Source organism: Pholis gunnellus (genome assembly GCF_910591455.1).
Source record: "Pholis gunnellus genome assembly, chromosome: 18".
In the NCBI taxonomy this organism is placed as follows: domain Eukaryota; kingdom Metazoa; phylum Chordata; class Actinopteri; order Perciformes; family Pholidae; genus Pholis; species Pholis gunnellus.
This window is the reverse complement of record NC_136545.1, coordinates 19,801,367-19,822,174: the sequence shown is the minus strand read 5'-3', so window position 1 is coordinate 19,822,174 and position 20,808 is coordinate 19,801,367. Positions and strand designations below refer to the sequence as shown.

Genomic DNA, 20,808 nt, shown 5'->3' with positions numbered 1-20,808 from the left:
GTGATGAACACATATATGGGGGGGGGGGGGGGGGGGGGACATCCCATAATCATAAATAAGCTTAACAAATGTACCTTATTATTAGTAGTAGTACCGGTTCTATTTGCCTATTACAGTGTACCTCAGTTATGTGTGTGGTTGGTCCAAGTATTGTAGCTGTACTGTCTCTCTATATCATGACTTTTAATGTATTAAAAAGTGACTTTTGTGTATATGTTTGGTTATGCTTGTACTTCATTAATTCATAATCTCTGTCATTTAAAAAAAAAAAAGAAAAACAGTGAAGTATTACAATACACTATTAGACATCATTATTGTTGATTATATTGTGGATTAATAATCTGAATCTGCAAAGTAACTGTTGTGTCAGCTGTCAAATAAATAAAAAAGTAAAAAAGTACCATATTTGAGGTATAAAGCCCACAATGGGCCATTCTGCACACTGATTACCTTGTTCTTTTAGTATTTACTCAAGGACTTGAGTACAAATTCAAGGTACTTCTCTGAGTATTTCTAGTTTATACTACTTTATAATTCTACTTTATACTAACACATCTTAGAGGGGAATATTGTACTTTTTACTCCACTACATGTATCTGTCAGTTTTATTTCAGATTAAGATAAATATAGGAAGAGTTTATAAATATGATTTCGGGGGGTATTTACTTCTCTGGGATAAATTATCTGAATACTTCCTCCAGCAGAAGGGGGGGGAAAGGGAAGAGAACCACGAAGAAGAAACACTTCCCATCGTCACTTCCTATCAAGATCTCGCGGGGTCACGTGACGTCGTATTAGCTCGCTGTGACTCTTGCTTATGTTTTTACCGTTTGTCGCCAAACGTGTTAAGAAATGCTAACTTTCTCGGTTTTATCGGTTCATCGTGTCGGAGGGACATCGCGCGGCCGCTCAGAGACCAACCGTTTTTTTTTTCACCGACGACCGGGCGAGAAGTTTGACTGCGAAAAAAAAACGGGGCCTGTACGCGTCACGTGACCGGCACGCGGCTTTGAGCGTTTGATAAAAAAAGATGGCGGCGTGAGCTCAGCGGAGCGAAGAGGACAACAAACTGAACGGAACCAGAGCGGCGAGAGTGGCCGTTTGAAACTGTCAAGTAAGTTGATTACAGCGCGTGGGGATCCGTTTTATTCAACACTGACGTCACAGTTATTAGAAACACTAACTTGTCTCTGCGCAGTGATACTTAAAGTAAGTATTATATGTCGTTTGAAGGCTGTGTCAGTGGTAGCTAACTACGTTTACTCCTCAATGCTAATGTTAGCTTAGCAACGGCAATGACACAGAGCGCCGTCAACAACATCACAACATTGTTAGCTAAACACGCTGGACTTAAGGTTATTAAAGGTGGTGTTATGTAAACGTAATGTTAGCTAAACCCGACATGCTGGACTTAAGGTTATTAAAGGTACTCTTATGTAAACTTAATGTTAGTGCTGTTAAACGGCGTTTTATTAGCAACATTACACGCTAGCTAAACAAGCTAGCTGTGGATTGCACCTTATGATCAACCTGTTTTATTTTCTATATAATAATAACTTTATTATACAGCACCTTTAAAACAGAGTTTATAAAGTGCTTTGACAGACAAAAGCAAGGCAATAATAACAGAAAGCTCAGTGAGACAGTTGATACGATAACAATAAACTAGAAATAAATAAAATAATATACTTTATTTATTTCTAATAAATAAAATAATATTATTTTATTTATTATATATATTTATTGTTTTATTGTTTTATTTATTGTTTTATGTCATGTGGACCACATGACATATAAAATTAAAAAATATATACACTTAATATTGATTATAATGGGCACACACAAGTATTATAAGTAGCTAGTTATTTCTTAATTCTCCAAAAAAGAACACACCTAATATTAATAAATAATAATGAAAATTAAATTACAGAGAAAATTTAAAACATATAGGTTTAAGATTATTACACCAATAGTTTTTTACATAGTTTAATAAGCAACACTTAAATTAGGTTTAACTTTAGACTAAACGTTTCATTCTAAGTAACATTCATACCTCAGTGTTTTGTCTTATTTTAACGTAGTAGACTACAGATTCTTTATTAATATTAAAGACTCACACTACCATGAAACTCATAAAGATTTATTTAAGATTGCACCTTTCTGGTAACTAACCAGTTGTATTTAAGACACTTGTCAATAACCTGCTGACATTGTGTTACATTTGTTTTTGGGCACTTTACGGACCATTTTAATTGTTTGCAAATGTATAAAGTATAGCTAAATTAAACAGGAACTTTAAAAATAGTAAAATATCAGGTAAGAAATGCTTGATCTTCGTGTGTGACCGCAGCGGATTTAACGTTAAAAGCTAACGTGTGACCATGTGAGCACGTTTCCTTTGATGGCCGTTAATTACGCTTAACGGTTGTGCGATGTCTTCATTTACATGTGTAGTTAGTTGTACGGTGTTTGGTGTGAGCCAACGTTAAATTAGTGCCTTCTTGAGTTCAGTACGTTAGCTCTCGGTTAGCACAGGTTAAAGCCGTGTCACCCTGATTCAAACCAGGCCAGTTTAGCTTTGTATGAGTCGCGAGGGACCAGGAAGTAGTGCGCACTACAGCGGCGCATTGCAAACACGTGTCTTGTTTTGGGTCACTTTGGACCAAGTGTGACCTGGCGTGCAGACGTCGCTGTGATACTTAGCTATCTTTAATTATTCCACCGTTACTATTGATATAGAGTTGATGTAACTATTAAATATATATATATGTTAAATATATCGAGTCACTGCTACGTTTTAGCGTTTCGTTTTTGGCTTTTCTTCGGCGTGTGCTGAATGAGGATACATACACGCAGAGGTGACTATTCTAAATGGGTTTAATATGTTGCTCACATCGACTTGAAATAGCTGTTACAGTTGAGCAACATATGTTTGTTGTATACTGACTGTTACAAATGTATCACTGGTGTGTTTTTCATTTTGAAGCTAGGCTTTGAGGTTTGTAGCATCGCTGTACATGTGGGTCCTAATATTCCTCTTGTGAATTTTTAATCATGCATTTTTTTGGAAGGGGTTAGGGTCACATTTCTGTCTTGGTTTTCTTTTTGTAAGCATGCACAGTTGCATATTTTAGCTCATGGCTTTGTTTATACAATATGTTAATATGTATGTGCTTCATGGTTGCCGGTCCCGTCTGGTTCACCCATTAGGTTAAGGTCTTTTTGGCTTTGTTCAAAGGCACATTGTGGATATAAAGTAACTATATGTGGGGAAAGTAAGCATCGTAATCTCAGTGTTAAATGTTGAACTACCAAGTGTTACATTATGTTGTGGAAAGTTTAGAGTTAAAATAGCATGAGTTTGTGAACATGCTTTTAGAGTCAAACCTTCTTCTAGCTTACATACTATTGAAGCCAGACATTTCTCTTTACTTTACTGTCGCAGTTATTGAACTAAAGCTGTAAATCTTCACACTTCAGAGGCTGCAAGCCTCTTTATCACAATGTATACATTTGAATATGCCAACGTATTTTGTGCCGTCAATTAATCCATGAACATTTTTGTTATAGTGTTATCATTATTTTGTATTAATGTATATCTACATTTGTCCTGCAGATGGATCCTGGGCAGGATTTACTTCTCGCTGCCCTGAGTGAGAGTGGCATTTGTCCAAATGATTTTGGCCTGTTTGATGTAGATTCTCAGGATGCTGCTCAGCCCTCTACAACCCAGCAAGTAAGAGGGTCTTTGTTCTTTATGGAGACGTGATTTATTCATGTGCTCATAACTTAGTGTTAATGTTGTGATGTTGGTCCTCTTCCAGTCTATCTCCATCAGTGCCCTGGATGTTGGCGCTGGGACCGAGTCGGTGGAAGTTGTTCGAACTGATCCTCCAGTCCCTATAGTTACTATCAGGGTGAGATTACAGAGCACTGGCTTCCCTTAATTCATTATTGAACACTTAATGCTATGTTGCAGCTGATGTTTTTGTTTTGTGGTACGTAATGAAGTTAATTATACTCTCTGCTCAATGTCTCCAACAGCACAAACCTCAGCCATCAACCACCACGTTTGTCTTAAATCAGCTGAATCAGTTGCCGTCACTCGGAGCTAATGTGACTAAACAATCAGTTGCAAACCCTATCAAACACACCATAACCGTCACCAAAGTGGTCCATGTTGCTAATTCAGCTTTGCGAGGATGTTCGAGCCCCTCCACCACAACTATTCCTCCGTCAGCGTCCACAGTAGTGCCTTCTAACAGAGATCAGGTATGTTGGTCAGGACGTAAACCGCACAGAGAGAAGCATCTCTTTCTGTTTTGCTGATCGTATATTTTCTTTTAGCAGATTCAGCTGAAAGACCTCCTTCGGTCCGGCAATGTGAAGAGCACCGGTCTAAAGGGCAACAGCCTGATGGAGCTCATGAGGCTGAAGCCTCCACCCAACATTGCTCCACCAGTAGCAACGGCAACAGCTACAGGTCATTCATTGTTATTGGAATATGCAACTAGATCAGTTTTTTTTTTACATTTTAATTAACGATTACCAAAAGCTCTTGATGTATGGTTTTCAATCAGTTTATAAGGTATTAAAAGAGGAATAAGAACAAGTTCATATGAGGTCTGTAGATCCTCTCCCATCCACATTAATTAGGGACTTTATTTTTCAGAAATGCACTAGTCTTGATACTTGCTATCGCATTAGACAAAGAAAAGCAGCAAATCCTCATAAATAACATGCATGATCAAGTTAACGTTTGGCATTTTTGCTTGAGAATAATAGTTCTCAACATCACCAGCAGCCGACTACTTTTCTGTCGAGCCATATTGTAATACGTTGAAATTAAAACGTGTGTCTGTTGGCGTTTCAGGTGAAATGAACAATGGGATCAAGAAGGAAGTGTTTAAAGATTCCAGGATCTGGATTAATGACGACATCAAAATGCAAACCTTCCCGCATTCTCTGGTAGGTTCTATAATATTGATTGCTGCAGAGTGTGTTGGCACGTTAAAAGTCTCTTTTGGCAAGTTTGGTATGAACGGTTACGTCGATCTGTGATGACAGAAAATCCCCGGGATGAAAGAGGAGGATGAGCCCGAGGAGGAGGAGGAAGACGAACTGGGCCATGCAGAGACTTATGCAGAGTACATGCCAATGAAATGTAAGTACGACTGTTGTGTGTGTTTGCAATGTCGGTGTTATATTTCCTTCATCTCATAAAGCCACTTCTCTATTTGGCAACAACCACGGTCTGTAAGACGTCTCGTCATGATTCTGATTGAGCGACTGTAACAAGAGTGCACTGTATCGCCTTCAACGGCTCTCAGTCAAATCAAACAGAATCCGTCCTGCTGTTGTTAATCTCCCGATCCACTGACGAGTCCGTTTGCCAATGCAGTGAAGATCGGCCTGCGGCATCCCGACCCCGTGGTGGAGACCAGCTCCCTGTCCAGTGTCAACCCTCCAGAGGTGTGGTACAGACTGTCCATCTCAGAGGAAGTCATTGACCGGGGCTGCCTGTCGGCTCTGCAGCTGGAGGCCATAACGTATGCGGCTCAGGTAAGCAGAGTGGATTTTATGAAAGATAGATATCCGTTGACAACTTGTTTTCACAATGAAAGGGAAGGAGGATCTTTTTTTACTGATTTTAATTTGTCACGTAAAGCGGCCGAGTTTCTTAAAAACGTGCTCTATGACTAAAATGTCGAACAAAATATTGTATAAAATGTCCAAAACAAGACTCCTACTATCACTAGTATCAATCAAATGACTATAAATATGTATTTAAATTTGTATTTTAAAGAGACTAAATCAAAATCAGGTGCCAAAACTGCAGGTAAATACTTGACGTGTCTCTTTTTAAAACCTGTTTTTTGTGACTCAACTTGTTTTAAAAGGAAAATGGTGCCGTTTTGATCGTTGGTTTGTTTTCTTTTTGCACCACAGCAACATGAGACATTCCTCCCCAGCGGTGATCGAGCTGCTTATTTAATCGGAGACGGCGCTGGTGTGGGGAAAGGCCGGACCATTGCAGGGATCATCTACGAGAATTACCTTTTAGGCAGGAAGAGATCTCTCTGGTAAATACCCCAAATCCTCTACATCACATTTAACATGGGGATTACAAAGTGTGGCCTTTAAATAAATGTTGTTCTCTTGTGTTCAGGTTTAGTGTCTCAAACGACTTGAAGTACGACGCTGAAAGGGATTTAAGGGACATCACGGCCAAAAACATCTCCGTTCACTCGCTGAACAAGGTCAGAGACGTTAAGATACACGGATGAAAAAACGCTGCCTTCATAATGTCAACGTGTGACTCAATTACACGTTTTATGTTTTCAGTTCAAATATGGGAAGATCTCCTCAAAACACAATGGGAGTGTGAAGAAAGGTGTGATATTCGCCACCTACTCTTCGTTGATAGGAGAGAGCCAATCAGGAGGGAAGTACAAGACCCGATTCCAGCAGCTTCTCCACTGGTGTGGGGAGGACTTTGACGGAGTTGTATCCTTTCAAGCCATCAGTTAGTAGAATAGAAGTCAGGACATAGTGATTACTCTGCTGTTGTTGTTTTCATGTGGTGTTGCCTGCATCAAAGCGATGTAAACATGATCCTTGTAGACCATCCTTCCCTTAACACAACGTCTTTTAGATCGTGTATGACGAGTGTCACAAAGCCAAAAACGTGTGTCCAATCGGATCGTCCAAACCTACAAAAACTGGACTGGCTGTGTTGGAACTGCAGAACAAGCTCCCCAAGGCTCGGGTTGTGTATGCAAGTGCTACAGGTTAGTAGACGCAATAAAAATGAAATTAGCTCGTTGATGTGTAAACTCGGTTGGATCTGGTGAATCTGTGGAAACGCTGTAAATTCTGAAAAATGTACTTTTTCTATCAAGGTGCCTCTGAACCCCGAAATATGGCCTACATGAATCGTCTGGGCATCTGGGGCCATAAAACCCCCTTCAGAGAATTTGGCAACTTTATCCAAGCTGTTGAGCGCAGGTACGTTTCTCTTTCTGCAGGAGACAAAACAAAAGTCTTAATGCCCGACCGGTGATTATGAGGAAAATGTCCTAACGTGTGCTTTGTACACCCCCCCCCCATCATTTTCAGAGGTGTTGGTGCCATGGAGATAGTAGCCATGGACATGAAACTGAGAGGGATGTACATTGCCCGGCAGTTGAGTTTTACAGGTGTGACTTTTAAGATTGAGGAGGTTCCCCTGACTCCGCAATACATCAAAATGTACAACAAATCTGTGAGGCTGGTAAGCACATAAACGTGTAAAGAATTGCATTTCAAGCACATTTCTGCGATTCCTTTTTATTTGTTCTTTCGGTCATTAAGTCGATGTCTTTATGCTTCCACCAGTGGGTGAGTGCACGTGAGAAGTTCCAGCAGGCGGCGAACCTGATGGACGCAGAGCAGCGCATGAAGAAGTCCATGTGGGGCCAGTTCTGGTCCGCTCACCAGCGGTTCTTCAAGTACCTCTGCATCGCCTCCAAAGTCCGCAGAGTGGTGCAGCTGGCCAGAGAGGAGGTCCAAAATGGAAAGGTGAGAGGACTTGTGAAATATGACCGTATGTAGGGTTAAGATTTTAGTTTTTAACTGGTTAAAAAGGCTGCTGCATTAGAGGCTGATCACACCGAGGCAAGAACATTGGTTTCCTTTGGCACAGCCTGCTGGAGTGCACTGCAAAACTAGATGTTGATGCTTTGCCAGACAGAAGCTACTCAATGTTTTCCTGAAACATGTTTCTCTGACGTTCTCCACACTACCTCTGCAGTGTGTGGTCATCGGTCTTCAGTCCACTGGAGAAGCAAGAACGCTGGAGGCCTTGGAGGAAGGAGGAGGAGAGCTCAACGACTTTGTGTCAACTGCAAAGTACGGACTGACTAAAGCTGATTTTTAAACCGTATAATGCACATATGTACGTCGCTATAATGCTTTTGTTGTTGTTGTAGAGGTGTGCTGCAGTCCCTGATTGAGAAGCACTTTCCAGCTCCTGACAGACAGAAGCTTTACAGCCTGCTCGGCATCGACCTCTCGGCTAAGAAGACCCCGTCTCCCACCGAAACAGCAGCACAGCCGGAACAGAAGGGCAAGAAAAGGAAAGGTAATGACGATTCTATAACCTGTGGCTCTGTCTTAAAAATAACATCTGTCTCCACTCTCGTCAACAAGTTTATGAGCTGTTCACAAATGTTGATTGTTGGTTTATTTATTTTCAGGTTCAGAGTTAAAAAAGCAGAAGAAGAAGCATCGCAAGCACGGCGGCCTGTCGGGTACCAGCTCGGAGGAGAGCCAGTCAGAGGACTCGGACCGAGAGTCCGGCAAAGACAGCGACGACAGCTTCAAGTCTGTCAGCTCGGGGGACGAAGACGACGACTTCAACCCGTTCAGAGACGAGTCTGACGACGACGAGGAAGACGGTGAGACTTCTACAGGGAGGTCGAGGAAGTTGAATTAAAACATTTGTGTTTGTCCTGCTCACGGCGAACCCCTTTGTGCCTTCCTCGTGTTTTTAGATCCATGGCTCTTTAGAAAGGAACCAAAGAAAGGGAAAGAGAAGAAGAAGAAAAAGAGGAGGAGTATTGATCCAGACTCCATTCAAAGTGCCTTGTTAGCCTCCGGGCTGGGCTCCACCAGGCCTGCTTTCACTGCCACTGTTATCCCCCCCAGCACCCCCGCTATAGGTAAGCAACAAAACCCCACACAGCGATACAAGTTTACAGCTCTCTGATTCAGCCTTTTGAGGGATAACGAACGCCTTGTCTTTACTTGTTCATAAGTCAAGGCAGAGAGTCAGGATGGCTGCCTCACGAGTCAGGACGCAGTGGAAAATGCCCAGAAGATGAAGAAAGATCTGCTGGAAAAGCTCGAGGATCTAGCCGGTGATCTACCTCCCAACACTCTGGACGAGCTGATCGACGAGCTGGGAGGACCCGAAAACGTAGCTGAGGTAGAAACATTAAGTGTTTATTTATTTTAAATGCTGGATCAGTGTTTGTTCTGTAAATGAACTGCCTTCGCCGTGTCTTCGACTGCGCTTCAGATGACCGGTCGTAAAGGTCGTGTGGTCAGCAACGACGACGGCAGCATCACGTACGAGTCTCGCTCCGAGCTGGACGTCCCGGTGGAAATCCTCAACCTCACAGAGAAGCAGAGGTTCATGGATGGAGAGAAGGTAAAGGAGAAACCTGTAACTGAGAAGTTATTAGAGGTTAATCTCTCTTATAACTTGATCAGGACTTAAGGTGCTTTTACACCTGTAGTTCAGGTCATTTGATCTGGAACAAGAAAAAGATAACATCCCTTGTTAGTTTTGACCCATTTTACGTTCCCGAGGGTTCACTTTCTGAATGAAAATACGACTAAATATGTTCTTCAACTAACTTGACTAAGACGAGACATATCGGCTCCAGCACACAATGAGCACAGTCAGGAGGACTCTGAGTAAAACTAAGACAGCGACACAAACGAGAGTTTTCATCGGCTCAAACTGAACGCAAATGTTTTCTTTGACTAAGATGAGACTAAAACGTGCAGACATGAATCAAAGGTAGCAGCGCTCCAACTCAGCTAAAGTTTTAATGTTGAAATGACACATTAAAGTTGGACACAAGCTTCGTCTTCTCTTAAAGAATATACGTAGAAAATGAAAAACTGTGTTTTGCATCAAGCAGCAAAACAATGTTTAGTGTAACTCTGACTTCTACCGTTAAAGAACAATCCTTTGACTTTCACACAACAAACGAATAACTCCAGACAGTTTGTTTTGGCAGCAGCTCTTCAGGACTTCTCAGTCCGGTTGTTTAGTCCACCCCAGAGTTTGATTGACAGCTTTCACACCCGCCCAGATGAGGCCAACTGAACACACCAGAGTTAGTTTAATATTTGGGACCAGCCAAACGAGTGAATAACTGCCTGTGGTTCATCTACAACTTTGGACTGACAGACTTAATTAAATATTTAATCACGGCTGGTAATTCCACATTTGTATGTGAAAATAAACAATAACTGTCTTTATTTTCTTCTGGACCAGAACATAGCGATCATCTCTGAAGCTGCCAGCTCCGGTATTTCCCTGCAGGCCGATCGTCGGGTGAAGAACCAGCGGCGGAGAGTCCACATGACGCTGGAGCTCCCGTGGAGCGCCGACAGAGCGATACAGCAGTTCGGTCAGCAGAGAGATTCACCAGACGAAAAGGCCTCAAAGTCTTTCACTTAATAAATAACTAAATAACACATGTGGTTCAAACGTTGTGCTGTGTTTGTTTGTTCTCAGGGAGAACTCACAGGTCGAACCAGGTCACAGCTCCTGAATACGTCTTCCTCATATCGGAGCTCGCAGGAGAGCAGAGGTTTGCCTCCATCGTTGCCAAAAGACTAGAAAGCCTGGTGAGTCTTAATCGAATGTATGATCAGGAACATAGATACTTAAAGGACGTTAAACATCAACTTTATTTCTTTAATCTGTTTCTCTTCACAGGGAGCGCTCACACACGGAGACAGAAGAGCAACAGAGACTCGAGACCTCAGCAGGTTTAATTTTGACAACAAAGTAAGCGCATCGAGCGTTTGTCTCCGTGACGTTCTCGTCAGTCTTTCTCTGTTCGGTGTCTCACTCTGTTTGTCTCTGCTGCAGTACGGCAGGAACGCTCTGGAAATTGTGATGAAGTCGATCGTGAAGCTGGACTGTCCGCTGGTGTCGCCTCCCGTTAACTTTAAAGGAGACTTCTTCAAAGGTGCTTTGACTTATACGTTGTTTACCTTTCACTGAATATTCCAACAATCTAGTGTTTGTTGTACAACTTGTTCTCCCTGCAGACCTCTGTGTCAACACGGCCTTTATTACCTTAATACCTTTATTCGATGGTTCTCATCTGTGACTTTCTCCTTCTGTAGAAATTCAAAGTGGGTTAATAGGTGTTGGCCTGGTAAACGTGGAGGACAGATCGGGCACACTGTTACTGGACAAAGGTGATTATTAAATATTGTTTTCGCCCTAATGGCAGCGGTTCTCACTGTTAAACGTGTCCTGCGTTGCGTACACTTCAGTGTGAGTTTCCACGTGAACGTAATCCACATACTCTGTTCACTGCTGCAGACTACAACAACATGGGGAAGTTCCTGAACCGTATTTTGGGCATGGAGGTGCAGCAGCAGAACGCCTTGTTCCAGTACTTCTCCGACACGTTGGCAGCCGTCATCCAGGAAGCCAAGAAGAGCGGCAGATATGACATGGGCATTCTGGGTAAGACCGTCGTCCTCCTTCACTTCCATCGCACAGATGCAGAACTGGGGCAGAAGGCATTTTACTATGTTTAATTATTCAAAGTGCTTTCCGCTTTGAGAGAATGAGTGGAGGCGTAATCATCCGTCTGCCCTGAAGGTTGGGTTTCAGCGCCTCGTTGGATCTGAAACGCACTAAAATCTCCTCCTGTCCTCTTTAGATCTGGGCTCCGGTGACGAGAAGGTGAAGAAGGTAGACTGCAGGAAATTCCTAACGCCGGGCTACACCACATCAGGACACGTGGAACTCCACACCGTAAGTTCATATATATTTGTATATATATGGCGTTTTGAGCTCCCTCCCCTCTGGAGGATGAGGTGAGATCCCAGTAACGTCATCTGACTTTGTCTCTCCTCACAGGTGAGCGTGGAGAGGGGGATGTCGTGGGAGGAAGCCACGCACGCTTGGGCCGATCAGAGCGGAGCAGATGATGGTTTCTATGTTCAGGTATGAGAGGGTTCATGGTGTCTCTCTCTCTCTTACAAATTAGATCTGCAACAGTTCCACCTTTTAGTTAGTGACCAAAAATCTTGCGGTTTCACGACATATATAACATATGATCCATGTCATAGGAAATGTAGTTTTGCACTTCTATAAAGTTTGGGGGAATTTGCAAAAGACAGATTTGTAAAACGTGGCGCAGCAGAGATTTCATGACTTTTAGTCCAAAAATGCTGGATCCTTCGTTTCCCATAATGCAACTCTGATGGTTTCTGTCATGAGACCCTTAACTGAATATTTCTCAGACTTGACGAAGCTCCTCCAGAGCCACAGAAGATGTGATTCAACTGTTTTCAAAGCCCGATTAGTCACGAGTCAACAGATCCGCATTGCGACATGTGATAAAGCGCGACGTGTACTTTGTTTTCAGATGAGGAACAACAAGAAAACGGCCATACTGGTCAAAGAGGTGAACACTAAGAAGAGGCTGTTCCTGGTTTACAGGCCGAACACCGGCAGACAGGTCAAACTGGAGATGTACACGGACATCAAGAAGAAGTTCAAAAAGGTCACAAAACAGTCTTTTTATTTTTCTTACTTTGAGAAGAACTCTTCATGCTTTTCGTGCTGAAACATTTTATTTTTGCTTTCAGGTTTTGTCAGATGACGCCAAGCAGCACTGGATTGATCAGTACACGTCGTCAGCAAAGATCTGCTCTCATGCTTATTGGTACGTGCACTTCAGATCTCTGAATCATGGACACACACACACACACACACACACACACACACACAGTTTATGTTGACTCAACCCCACGTACACATCCTGCTCAAAATAGTCTCAGACAAATGCTCTATTTTCTCCTGTTTGATTAAGAACTACAGTGGCCAGCTGTTTGAGAAAATACTTTTATCCTTTTTACAACTAAAATGATATATTTGTGACCCGTTTTTTATTACTATTATAGATTTACTTCCCTTGTAGAAATAGATTGAAAGTCACAAACAGGGTTGGGAAGTAAAAGTACTAAAGACTTTCCTTTGTTTTGGTATTTTTCGTGGGATATGTTGACGATGATAATAATAACTTTATTAATAGAGCACATTTAAATTCAGGGTTTACAAAGTGCTTTGACGGACAGATAATACTGAAATAAAGCAGTAAAAAGACGACATCACGTAAAAGCCAGACTGAAAAAATGAGTTTTAAGAAGTGATTCAAGAGACATTTATAGAATAACCGTCTGCTTCACCGTTAACGTCTCCGTGTGTTTCTTGAAGGCGAGGGAACTGTAAGAAGGCGTCGGTGGGTCTGCAGTGTGAAGTGGGTCTGCGCTGTCGGACGTACTACGTTCTGTGCGGCTCGGTGCTCAGCGTGTGGAACGAGCTGGAGGAAGTTCTCACTCCGGTCAGCGGAACCAATGTGAAGGTGCAGATAGTCCGACTCAGAACAGAGGATGGACAGAGGATAGTTGGTGAGTTGAAGGAATAGCTCTGACATTCTGGGACACTTGTTATGTTGCAGAGCGCTGGATGAGAAGATCGACCTCAATCATCATCTTTAATTTACAAAAATCTTATGTTTTATACACCGGGAGTATTTTTTTGGTTCAGATTCTGGCTCTCAGGTGACATTCACCTTTAAAGTAGAAGTGACTTTGTTATGAGATTATATGTACAGTCAGCTGCATCAGATCTAAACTTACAGATGTGTTGGAGTTAAGGAAACTGCATCCTGTAATAGATGAAGATGAGATTCCTTAGTTTAGTTTGTACTTTCAGATATCTGCTTTATTTTACAAGAGATGGACGATACGATAGTTTGTATTTGTTTTGGTTCCAGAGCAAAGAAAGAAGAGCAACAGACACCATAAGTCATTACAACACAAAACATAAACGCATCTTGATGTTTTAATTTGTTAAAAACCCAAAGTGAAGAAATGAGTTTATGTGCCGGACTATTCTTTGACTTGTCTCCCGTCGCCGTGATGTTTCCAGCTTTACGTACAGACTTCAGAGTGATGTCGATCCTCTTAACTCTCGAGAGAATATCCCAAAATACCCGACCCATTCCTGTTTGTTTAACCCGTCCTTTTTGTTTTTTTTCAGGACTGATCATTCCAGCGAACTGCGTGTCTCCGTTAAGTAACAAGCTGTCGACGTCGGACCAGAGCCAGCAGCTCGCCGTGCAGGAGCTTCAGAAGCAGCAGCAGCTCCACCCCCAAAGTCTCTGTCATGCACCCAACACATAGCCCGGGGTGGACCGCGTGAAAGCCCGTCTCGAGTTCACGTCCCGGTCTAAAGGGACCTGGACTCATGAGTCTCTGAACCCCCCCCCCTTCTCCATTGTCTGTGAGGGTCCGAGGTGTCGCACCGAGCTGTGAGCCGATTCTCAGACGTGAAGCTTGTACAGAGAGAAAAGATTTCAGGGTTTTTCTTCTTTCGTTTGTTCTTTTTCTTTATAAATCTCCAGAGACTCTTGTTTTCACCTGGACAGATTTTGACGGGTGATGTTTTGTCCTCTGACATTCAGAGTGAAACGATTTGTGACCTCTTGATGGAGACCCAGTAGAGACCTCGAGGGCGTGTCGAGGTGTCCCGTGCTTTAAGCTCTTCAGTCCCGGACCACCTGGTATGAGGCAAAGACTTTTTCCTGGTTCAGACCAAAGGTGGATGAGACGAAGACCACGCAGTCTTTTTAAAGTCCGATTCCAAAATATTGATGCTAAACTACAAACCCATATTAATATATATGTATCGGCTCAGACGTGATGCAGAGAGAATTAGTTTGAAGTAGAAACTTAATGCAAAGAGCTTTCTGGTTATCAGTATCCAAAACATCATTATTGTCAGAGTCCTCTTGCATCATAAGTCTCAAATTGATCGATTGGTTTGTTTTTATTTCACACTTCATCAGTTTGTTCCTCTGTCTGTATCGTAACATTAACGTCAGTCTTCAATCAGCAGTCAGGGTCCCGAAACAACATTTAAAACGCTTTTCTTTATGTAGTCTTTGCTCTTTATACCGGACATTAAAGGAACAGTTCAGCCCAAAATATAAGTACATATTTGTCCTCTTACCTGTAGTTTTATTTATCGATCTAGATTGTTCGGGTGTCTTTTATCTCTGATGGGACTCTTTGTGCTTAAAGCGCCATTAAACATGTGCTGCTCCCTTCATCCCCACTTTATTAAAACACTACTTCAGTGGTTTGTGTTGCAGGTGGAAACCACCTTTGGTCTGATTAAACAGTGAACGTGTGATATACAGCAGCCAAGGAATCATGAGAAATCTTTTATTTTGAAACCTGTTTGTTAAATGTACTTCTGCTCAGGGGTTTAAACTCGTACAAAGACCCTCTTTGAAATAATAAAACTAAACAAAGAATGTTTCACAAAGTATCTGAAAACGCATGAACGGAGCTCCACCTGCTCAGTAACTTGAGGTTAGCTGCTGTTTACGGCGCCTTTCTTCACAGTAACATCGTCTCTTTGATGTCTTCAACCCAGTTGTGATTGAAACAAACATGGACGCCTGCTTCTGTCCAGTAGTTTACCGCCTCCGCTGCCTCCTCGGTCCTGTATTGCGTTACGTTAGATGTGCACAGGGAGGGACGGACCAAAGTCTGGGTGTCCTGATAGCTGCTTAGTTCTTTAAAGATGGGACGCGTCGTCGTTAACCTGTGCATTAGTTCATGTTCATAACGTTCTCTCTTCTGTTCTTCATCGATTCATTCACACAAGTGAGACAGGAAGACGTCTTTGTATCATACCGATGTGCATTTTGTACACTTTGTAAACATGAAAACAAACGTGCTGTGTGACAGACTTTCCCTGATCGACTCTTAACTTGAATGTCCGCCGTATAGAAACTCTTTATTTTGTCTTTTTGAGATGTCGAACACGTCGTCGGCTCCTCCTGAAGCTGAAACACTTGAAGGACTTTTTTTTTTTTTTTTTTCTTCCATCTTTGCACGAGTTGCACTACTGACCGAGTTGTACAAATATTCACCTGTACATGAATGAGTGTGATGCTCAATAAAGCTTGGTATACTTCTACCTCGTAGTACTCTTAATTGTACTACAGAGACACGTGGTCCCACTGGCTGATAACGAAGCTTAGCATCATTTTAATTATGACAATGTTTAATAATAACACTCACTTGCATCAATTAGGTCTTTTTAATTTGGGTTTATTCCTCTTAAATCAACACTTCTGATTTATTGCCAAAGATTACCAAACTCTTTAGTCACTATATTTACAAAACCAAAGGTTTAGGAAATACAAGTCGCTTTGACATCTAACATTTTTAATTTAGTGTTCTTCAGCAACATTCACATCTTTTGTTAGAAAAAGTAGCAAAAAACACAAATACTCAATTACAAGTAAAAGTTCTACATTGTAAAATTGTTATATTTATATAATCTACATATTTTTTTAAGTGTTTTCTCTAATCTCTTTTGACACATTTGTTTATATGAAAGAGTTTTAACTTTGAAATGATGCTTCAGAATAAAAGCATTTAAAAACTACAACGTATAGAAAGAAACAACTATATGCTATTTTATGTTTTTAAAGTAAAATCTTACAATACATATATGTAATATACTAATATATCCCTTTATGTACATCTTGGTTCTGAGTCCTGTGTATTGTTTGTATGTTGCATTGATACTATTACTTCAGTAAATGATCTAAGTACTTCTCCCACTACTAACATGTTTTGCCAATACCTTAATTAATCTAATTACTTTGTATTTTCACATCAACATTCTTTGAAAACAAGCAGCACATTGTCGCCAAACACGTCCTAAAGTCAGAGCCTGTTAACTCATTAACATCCACTCACTATCAGGGGCCATCCCACCGCCTCACGGGGGGTCAGAGGTCATGACACCGGGCTAGGATTGGGCCAAACCAAGTCCATGTGGTCAAAGAGAGCCTGATGGGACATTCTGGGAGGTTTAACTGTCTGCTTATTTGAATGGAAGAAGAGCAGAAACACAGCCACGTGCCTCCAAAATAAGAGTGGATCCTTTATTAATGTGTTATTAATAAACCTCTACAGTTTTATATATATTTATATATACAGACGGAACAATGGACGCGCCCCCACAGACAAAGACAGGTATCTACAAACCGGCTCTTATTTTGTCTTCCGAGAGCGAAAGCGTTCATATTTAACTAAAACGAAACCAATTCTGATTTAATATTAAATTAAATATACACACACAAAGTTCATTATCTGACTTTCTGAAACATTACTTTTGTTATTGTGGTGTAAAAAAAAAAAAAAAAGTAAAAGACTTTAAAATGTGAAGAAATAAGTCTAAACACACTTCACATGTTTACTTTTTAACGTCTTTTAAAACAATTACTTTTTTTTTTTTTAAGTAGACTTCCCGGTGAAAGCGGAGTAAAACGTGTCAAACGCGTTAAACCGGGTGAAAACCGCGTGTGAATTCCTTCGTTTTTCACCGTCTAAATCACGTTTTAACCGTTTTTTTGTGTGTTCTTGATAGCCCCGCAATGGATAGTAGCAGTGTTAGAAAGCACAGTGGGTGTCAATATAAAGTGACGGCCATATTTGCCGGTGCCGCTGTTGTAAACAAAAAGTGAGAGACAGACGCTTCACTGAATTTCGGGTCATTTTTATTTCTTTAATTTACAATGTCTCTGGGAATGTCTTATAAACCCAATGTCCATCAGCACATTCCGGGAACTTCTGGGAACCAGGGTAAGGAGAAAAAATGGCGGAAAATCAAAGTATCCGTCCGTTAAATCGAGTGTTAAATTCGGGGTCTCGGAGAATACCTGGAGAAAGACCGTGTCTGTAGTTTTTTTTTTGTCCAGTTATATATATAGGGTCAGATCCTGGGAGCTAGGCTAATTCATATCCGCCATTATTACTAATGTAGAAAAGAGCGCCGTCCGCGGTAACCGTCGGCGGAGGACGACGGTTGGGACGACGGTTGGTTCTTAACACGCGACCAACGGTCGTCCGCGGTCCCGGGTCCCGACGGTCGGTCGCCGTTACACGGTGACAAAAATGTATCACTTTGTGTCTTCTTGAGCCAGCCCTTGTTCCGTTTCCTCCTCCATGATGCTCCTTCGGTCGGAGCTGCTGATTGATCTGCCTCTGAATTTTTTTATGGCTCTTTGAGGACATCTCGCGTCGGAGGTTGAATATTACAGCCGAACAAAGCAGCAGGGGAGCGGCGAGGTGGAGGACAAAAAGATGCCTCGAGTCAGTGGTGGAAATAAGTATCAACGTCTATTTAAAAAGTATTTTAAAAATACTCTGTTACAAGTAAAACATTAAAGTATAAATAACAGTACCACTATTTAAAAAAAATACTCTGTTACGAGTAAAACTTCTTACTTCTAAATATTACTTTAAGAAACGTTAGGAAGTAGGGTACATTCACTAAGTACTGTACTGTACAATGTATAGGTACTTTACCCAAGTATTTCTATTTTTAGGTACTTTTATACTTCAGTGTATTTTGGAGGTAAATATTGTACTTTTTTATCCTACTACATTTATCTGACAGCTGCAGTTACTACACAGATTCAGATTAATAATCCAAAAACTAAATAAATTATGATGTATTATTATGAATTAAGCTACTCAACACATGAGCTCCACCTTTACCAGCTGTAACATTAAAGTGATGAACACGTTACTAGTTTATAATCTAAAAATATATTATATTTTATTCTGAAATGGGTCATTCTACATAGTGAGTACTTATATTTTGTACTTATACTTTTGCATTTTTAAACCCATGACTTTTACTTGTAACAAAGTATTTTTACAATGTAGTATTGCTACTTTTACTTCACAATCTGAATATTTTATTATCGGTTTTTAAAGGCTTCATCTGCAAAGTAGCTATAGGTACACATTAATATAGAGTAAAAAGTAATTTGTAGTGGAGTAGAAGTAGAAAGTAGAATACAATTTAAGAAACTCAAGTAGAACAGAAGTTACTCAGACTTGTACTTATGTACAGTACTTGAGTAGATGTACTTAGTTACTTTCCACCACTGCCTCGAAAAACAGTATTTTTAATGAATTCAATTTGTTTCATCTACAGTTAAAAGTTTTCTTTTGGATGTTTTCAATATGTTTAGGCCAACAAAGTAAATAGATAAATGATAGCTGCAACAATTAATCGACTGGTCGTTGATTCAGCAAAATGCTAAATCTTTGGCTTTTGTACGTTTTTTTTCATGTATTTTCCGAGTTTCTGCACCGACATCCTGCAGGTGTCTGTGCTGTAAGTCTTCACTGGTGTCATCTTGTATTTTGTGAACAGTTGGAAGCCTCCAGTCTCCCTCAGCAGCTAACCTGGCCACGTTGCAGTCCTACAGGCCCCTTCTGAGCGACTATGGACCTCCATCTCTGGGATTCTCACAGGTAACTGACATCACACTGATATAATTAGTTGTATTAGTATAAGGATATTCACTGGTTTATTATAAGGATATTCACTGGTTTATTATAAGGATATTCACTGGTTTATTATAAGGTTATTCACTGGTTTATTATAAAGATATTCACTGGTTTATTATAAGGATATTCACTGGTTTATTGTAAGGATATTCACTGGTTCATTATAAGGATACTCACTGGTTTATTATAAGGATACTCACTGGTTTATTATAAGGATACTCACTGGTTTATTATAAGGATACTCACTGGTTTATTGTAAGGATATTTACTGAACTTTGTACCTGTAAATGTACACAAAATACTTTTATAGTTAATTTATATCCATGGAAATAAGCATTGAAACAACAATATACAGAATGTATAATCTTCTGATGGTGTTCTGTGTGTGTACCATCAGGGCTCCAGTGGCAGCCAAGTGCCTCAGAACAAATATGCAGAGCTGCTGGCCATCATCGAAGAGCTGGGGAAGGAGATCAGGCCCACGTATGCTGGAAGTAAGAGTGCAATGGAGAGACTGAAAAGAGGTAAATACAACTGAGTACATTTACGCAAGTACTGTACTTAAGTTAAGCACAAGTACATCACGTTTGTACTTAAGTATTTCCATTTTATTCAACTTTATACCTCTACTCCACTACATCTCAGAGGTACATATTGTACTTTTTACTGTACTACATCTCAGAGGTACATATTGTACTTTTTACTGTACTACATCTCAGAGGTACATATTGTACTTTTTACTGTACTACATCTCAGAGGTACATATTGTACTTTTTACTACACTTGTCTACACTACATTTGTCTGACGGCTTTAGTTTTTACTGAAGTAAACGATCTGAACACACACTGCATTTACAGATGAATTTGTGTAAAGTGTGTTACTCTAAACTGTATTTGTGTCTCTTCACAGGAATAATCCATGCCAGAGGGTTGGTGCGTGAATGCTTGGCTGAGACGGAGAGAAACGCGAGGTCTTAGCTACGAACACCAACATTCCTCCCTGCAAGAAAAAACTAACAGTGTGCGTCTCATGAAAAAAAAAAAAAAAAAACTTGCATGGCAGTTCCTTTGAGAAGAGGAAGTAAAAGAACAAAGGATGGAAAAAGCAAGCTCCTAGAGAGAGAGAGAAAAAAAGAAACGATAACACAATTCATGAGTCCTGAGGTTTCTGCAGGATTCATTTAAATCATGTTTTGGGTTCCTGGAGTTCATCTGAAAAGGTATCATGTGTTTTTATGCCCCACTTTTGGGATCTTAGTTTTGACTTCATATTTAAAACATTTGGTTTATGCATGCGAACGGGCCCGGGGGTTAAATTGTAGACAGTGCATGGCTTGTACAGGGGTAGATGGAAACGACTTGTTTTTGATAGTACGTCGGTCTGTTTTTCGGACCCTTATAACACACGTGGCTGAGTGAGGGAGGGCAGAGATGTGCCAAATGCATCGGTTCATTCGTGTTCGGGGTGGTTTTGGTATAAGAAAAAAGGAAAATGCTGTTACTTGCATCTTTGTATGTATTTATTACTCCGTGTAATAAATTGTATTTTCAATACAGTTGTCATCGTTTGGTTCAGTGCATTGTAGACATTCGTCATCCAGTTTG

At 40.8% G+C, this 20,808-nt stretch overlaps 1 protein-coding gene across 6 annotated transcripts; it reads left to right on the top strand.

Moving 5' to 3' along the window:
- Nucleotides 1-778: 778 nt before the first annotated feature.
- sbno1 (strawberry notch homolog 1) lies at nucleotides 779-20,749 on the top strand. Of its 6 annotated transcripts, XM_079179349.1 has the most exons (35): nucleotides 779-1,114; nucleotides 3,617-3,736; nucleotides 3,825-3,917; nucleotides 4,045-4,272; nucleotides 4,351-4,483; nucleotides 4,874-4,968; nucleotides 5,068-5,164; nucleotides 5,402-5,562; nucleotides 5,950-6,083; nucleotides 6,170-6,260; nucleotides 6,346-6,507; nucleotides 6,656-6,791; nucleotides 6,903-7,008; nucleotides 7,120-7,273; nucleotides 7,378-7,560; nucleotides 7,793-7,890; nucleotides 7,971-8,122; nucleotides 8,238-8,438; nucleotides 8,535-8,702; nucleotides 8,799-8,968; nucleotides 9,062-9,193; nucleotides 10,052-10,187; nucleotides 10,295-10,407; nucleotides 10,499-10,570; nucleotides 10,655-10,754; nucleotides 10,915-10,989; nucleotides 11,117-11,263; nucleotides 11,463-11,557; nucleotides 11,663-11,749; nucleotides 12,174-12,311; nucleotides 12,397-12,473; nucleotides 13,025-13,218; nucleotides 19,067-19,167; nucleotides 19,601-19,727; nucleotides 20,114-20,749. In XM_079179349.1, the coding sequence occupies exons 2-35, from the start codon at nucleotides 3,617-3,619 to the stop codon at nucleotides 20,179-20,181; spliced, it is 4,344 nt and encodes a 1,447-aa protein (XP_079035475.1). In that variant the 5' UTR covers nucleotides 779-1,114; the 3' UTR covers nucleotides 20,182-20,749. The 6 variants fall into 6 exon arrangements, with proteins under 6 accessions (XP_079035475.1, XP_079035472.1, XP_079035470.1 ...); XM_079179346.1 differs by lacking the exons at nucleotides 19,067-19,167; nucleotides 19,601-19,727; nucleotides 20,114-20,749 and adding an exon at nucleotides 13,853-15,794; XM_079179344.1 differs by lacking the exons at nucleotides 19,067-19,167; nucleotides 19,601-19,727; nucleotides 20,114-20,749 and adding an exon at nucleotides 13,853-15,794 and having other exon boundaries at nucleotides 4,348-4,483.
- Nucleotides 20,750-20,808: the final 59 nt, after the last annotated feature.

Bases quoted from the DNA above. Each gene is read 5' to 3' on its own strand.
- sbno1 (XM_079179349.1), top strand. From the start codon at position 3,617: ATGGATCCTGGGCAGGATTTACTTCTCGCTGCCCTGAGTGAGAGTGGC. The intron at 5,563-5,949 runs GTAAGCAGAGTG...TTTGCACCACAG, and splicing joins CCATAACGTATGCGGCTCAG to CAACATGAGACATTCCTCCC. The intron at 19,168-19,600 runs GTAACTGACATC...GTGTACCATCAG, and splicing joins CATCTCTGGGATTCTCACAG to GGCTCCAGTGGCAGCCAAGT.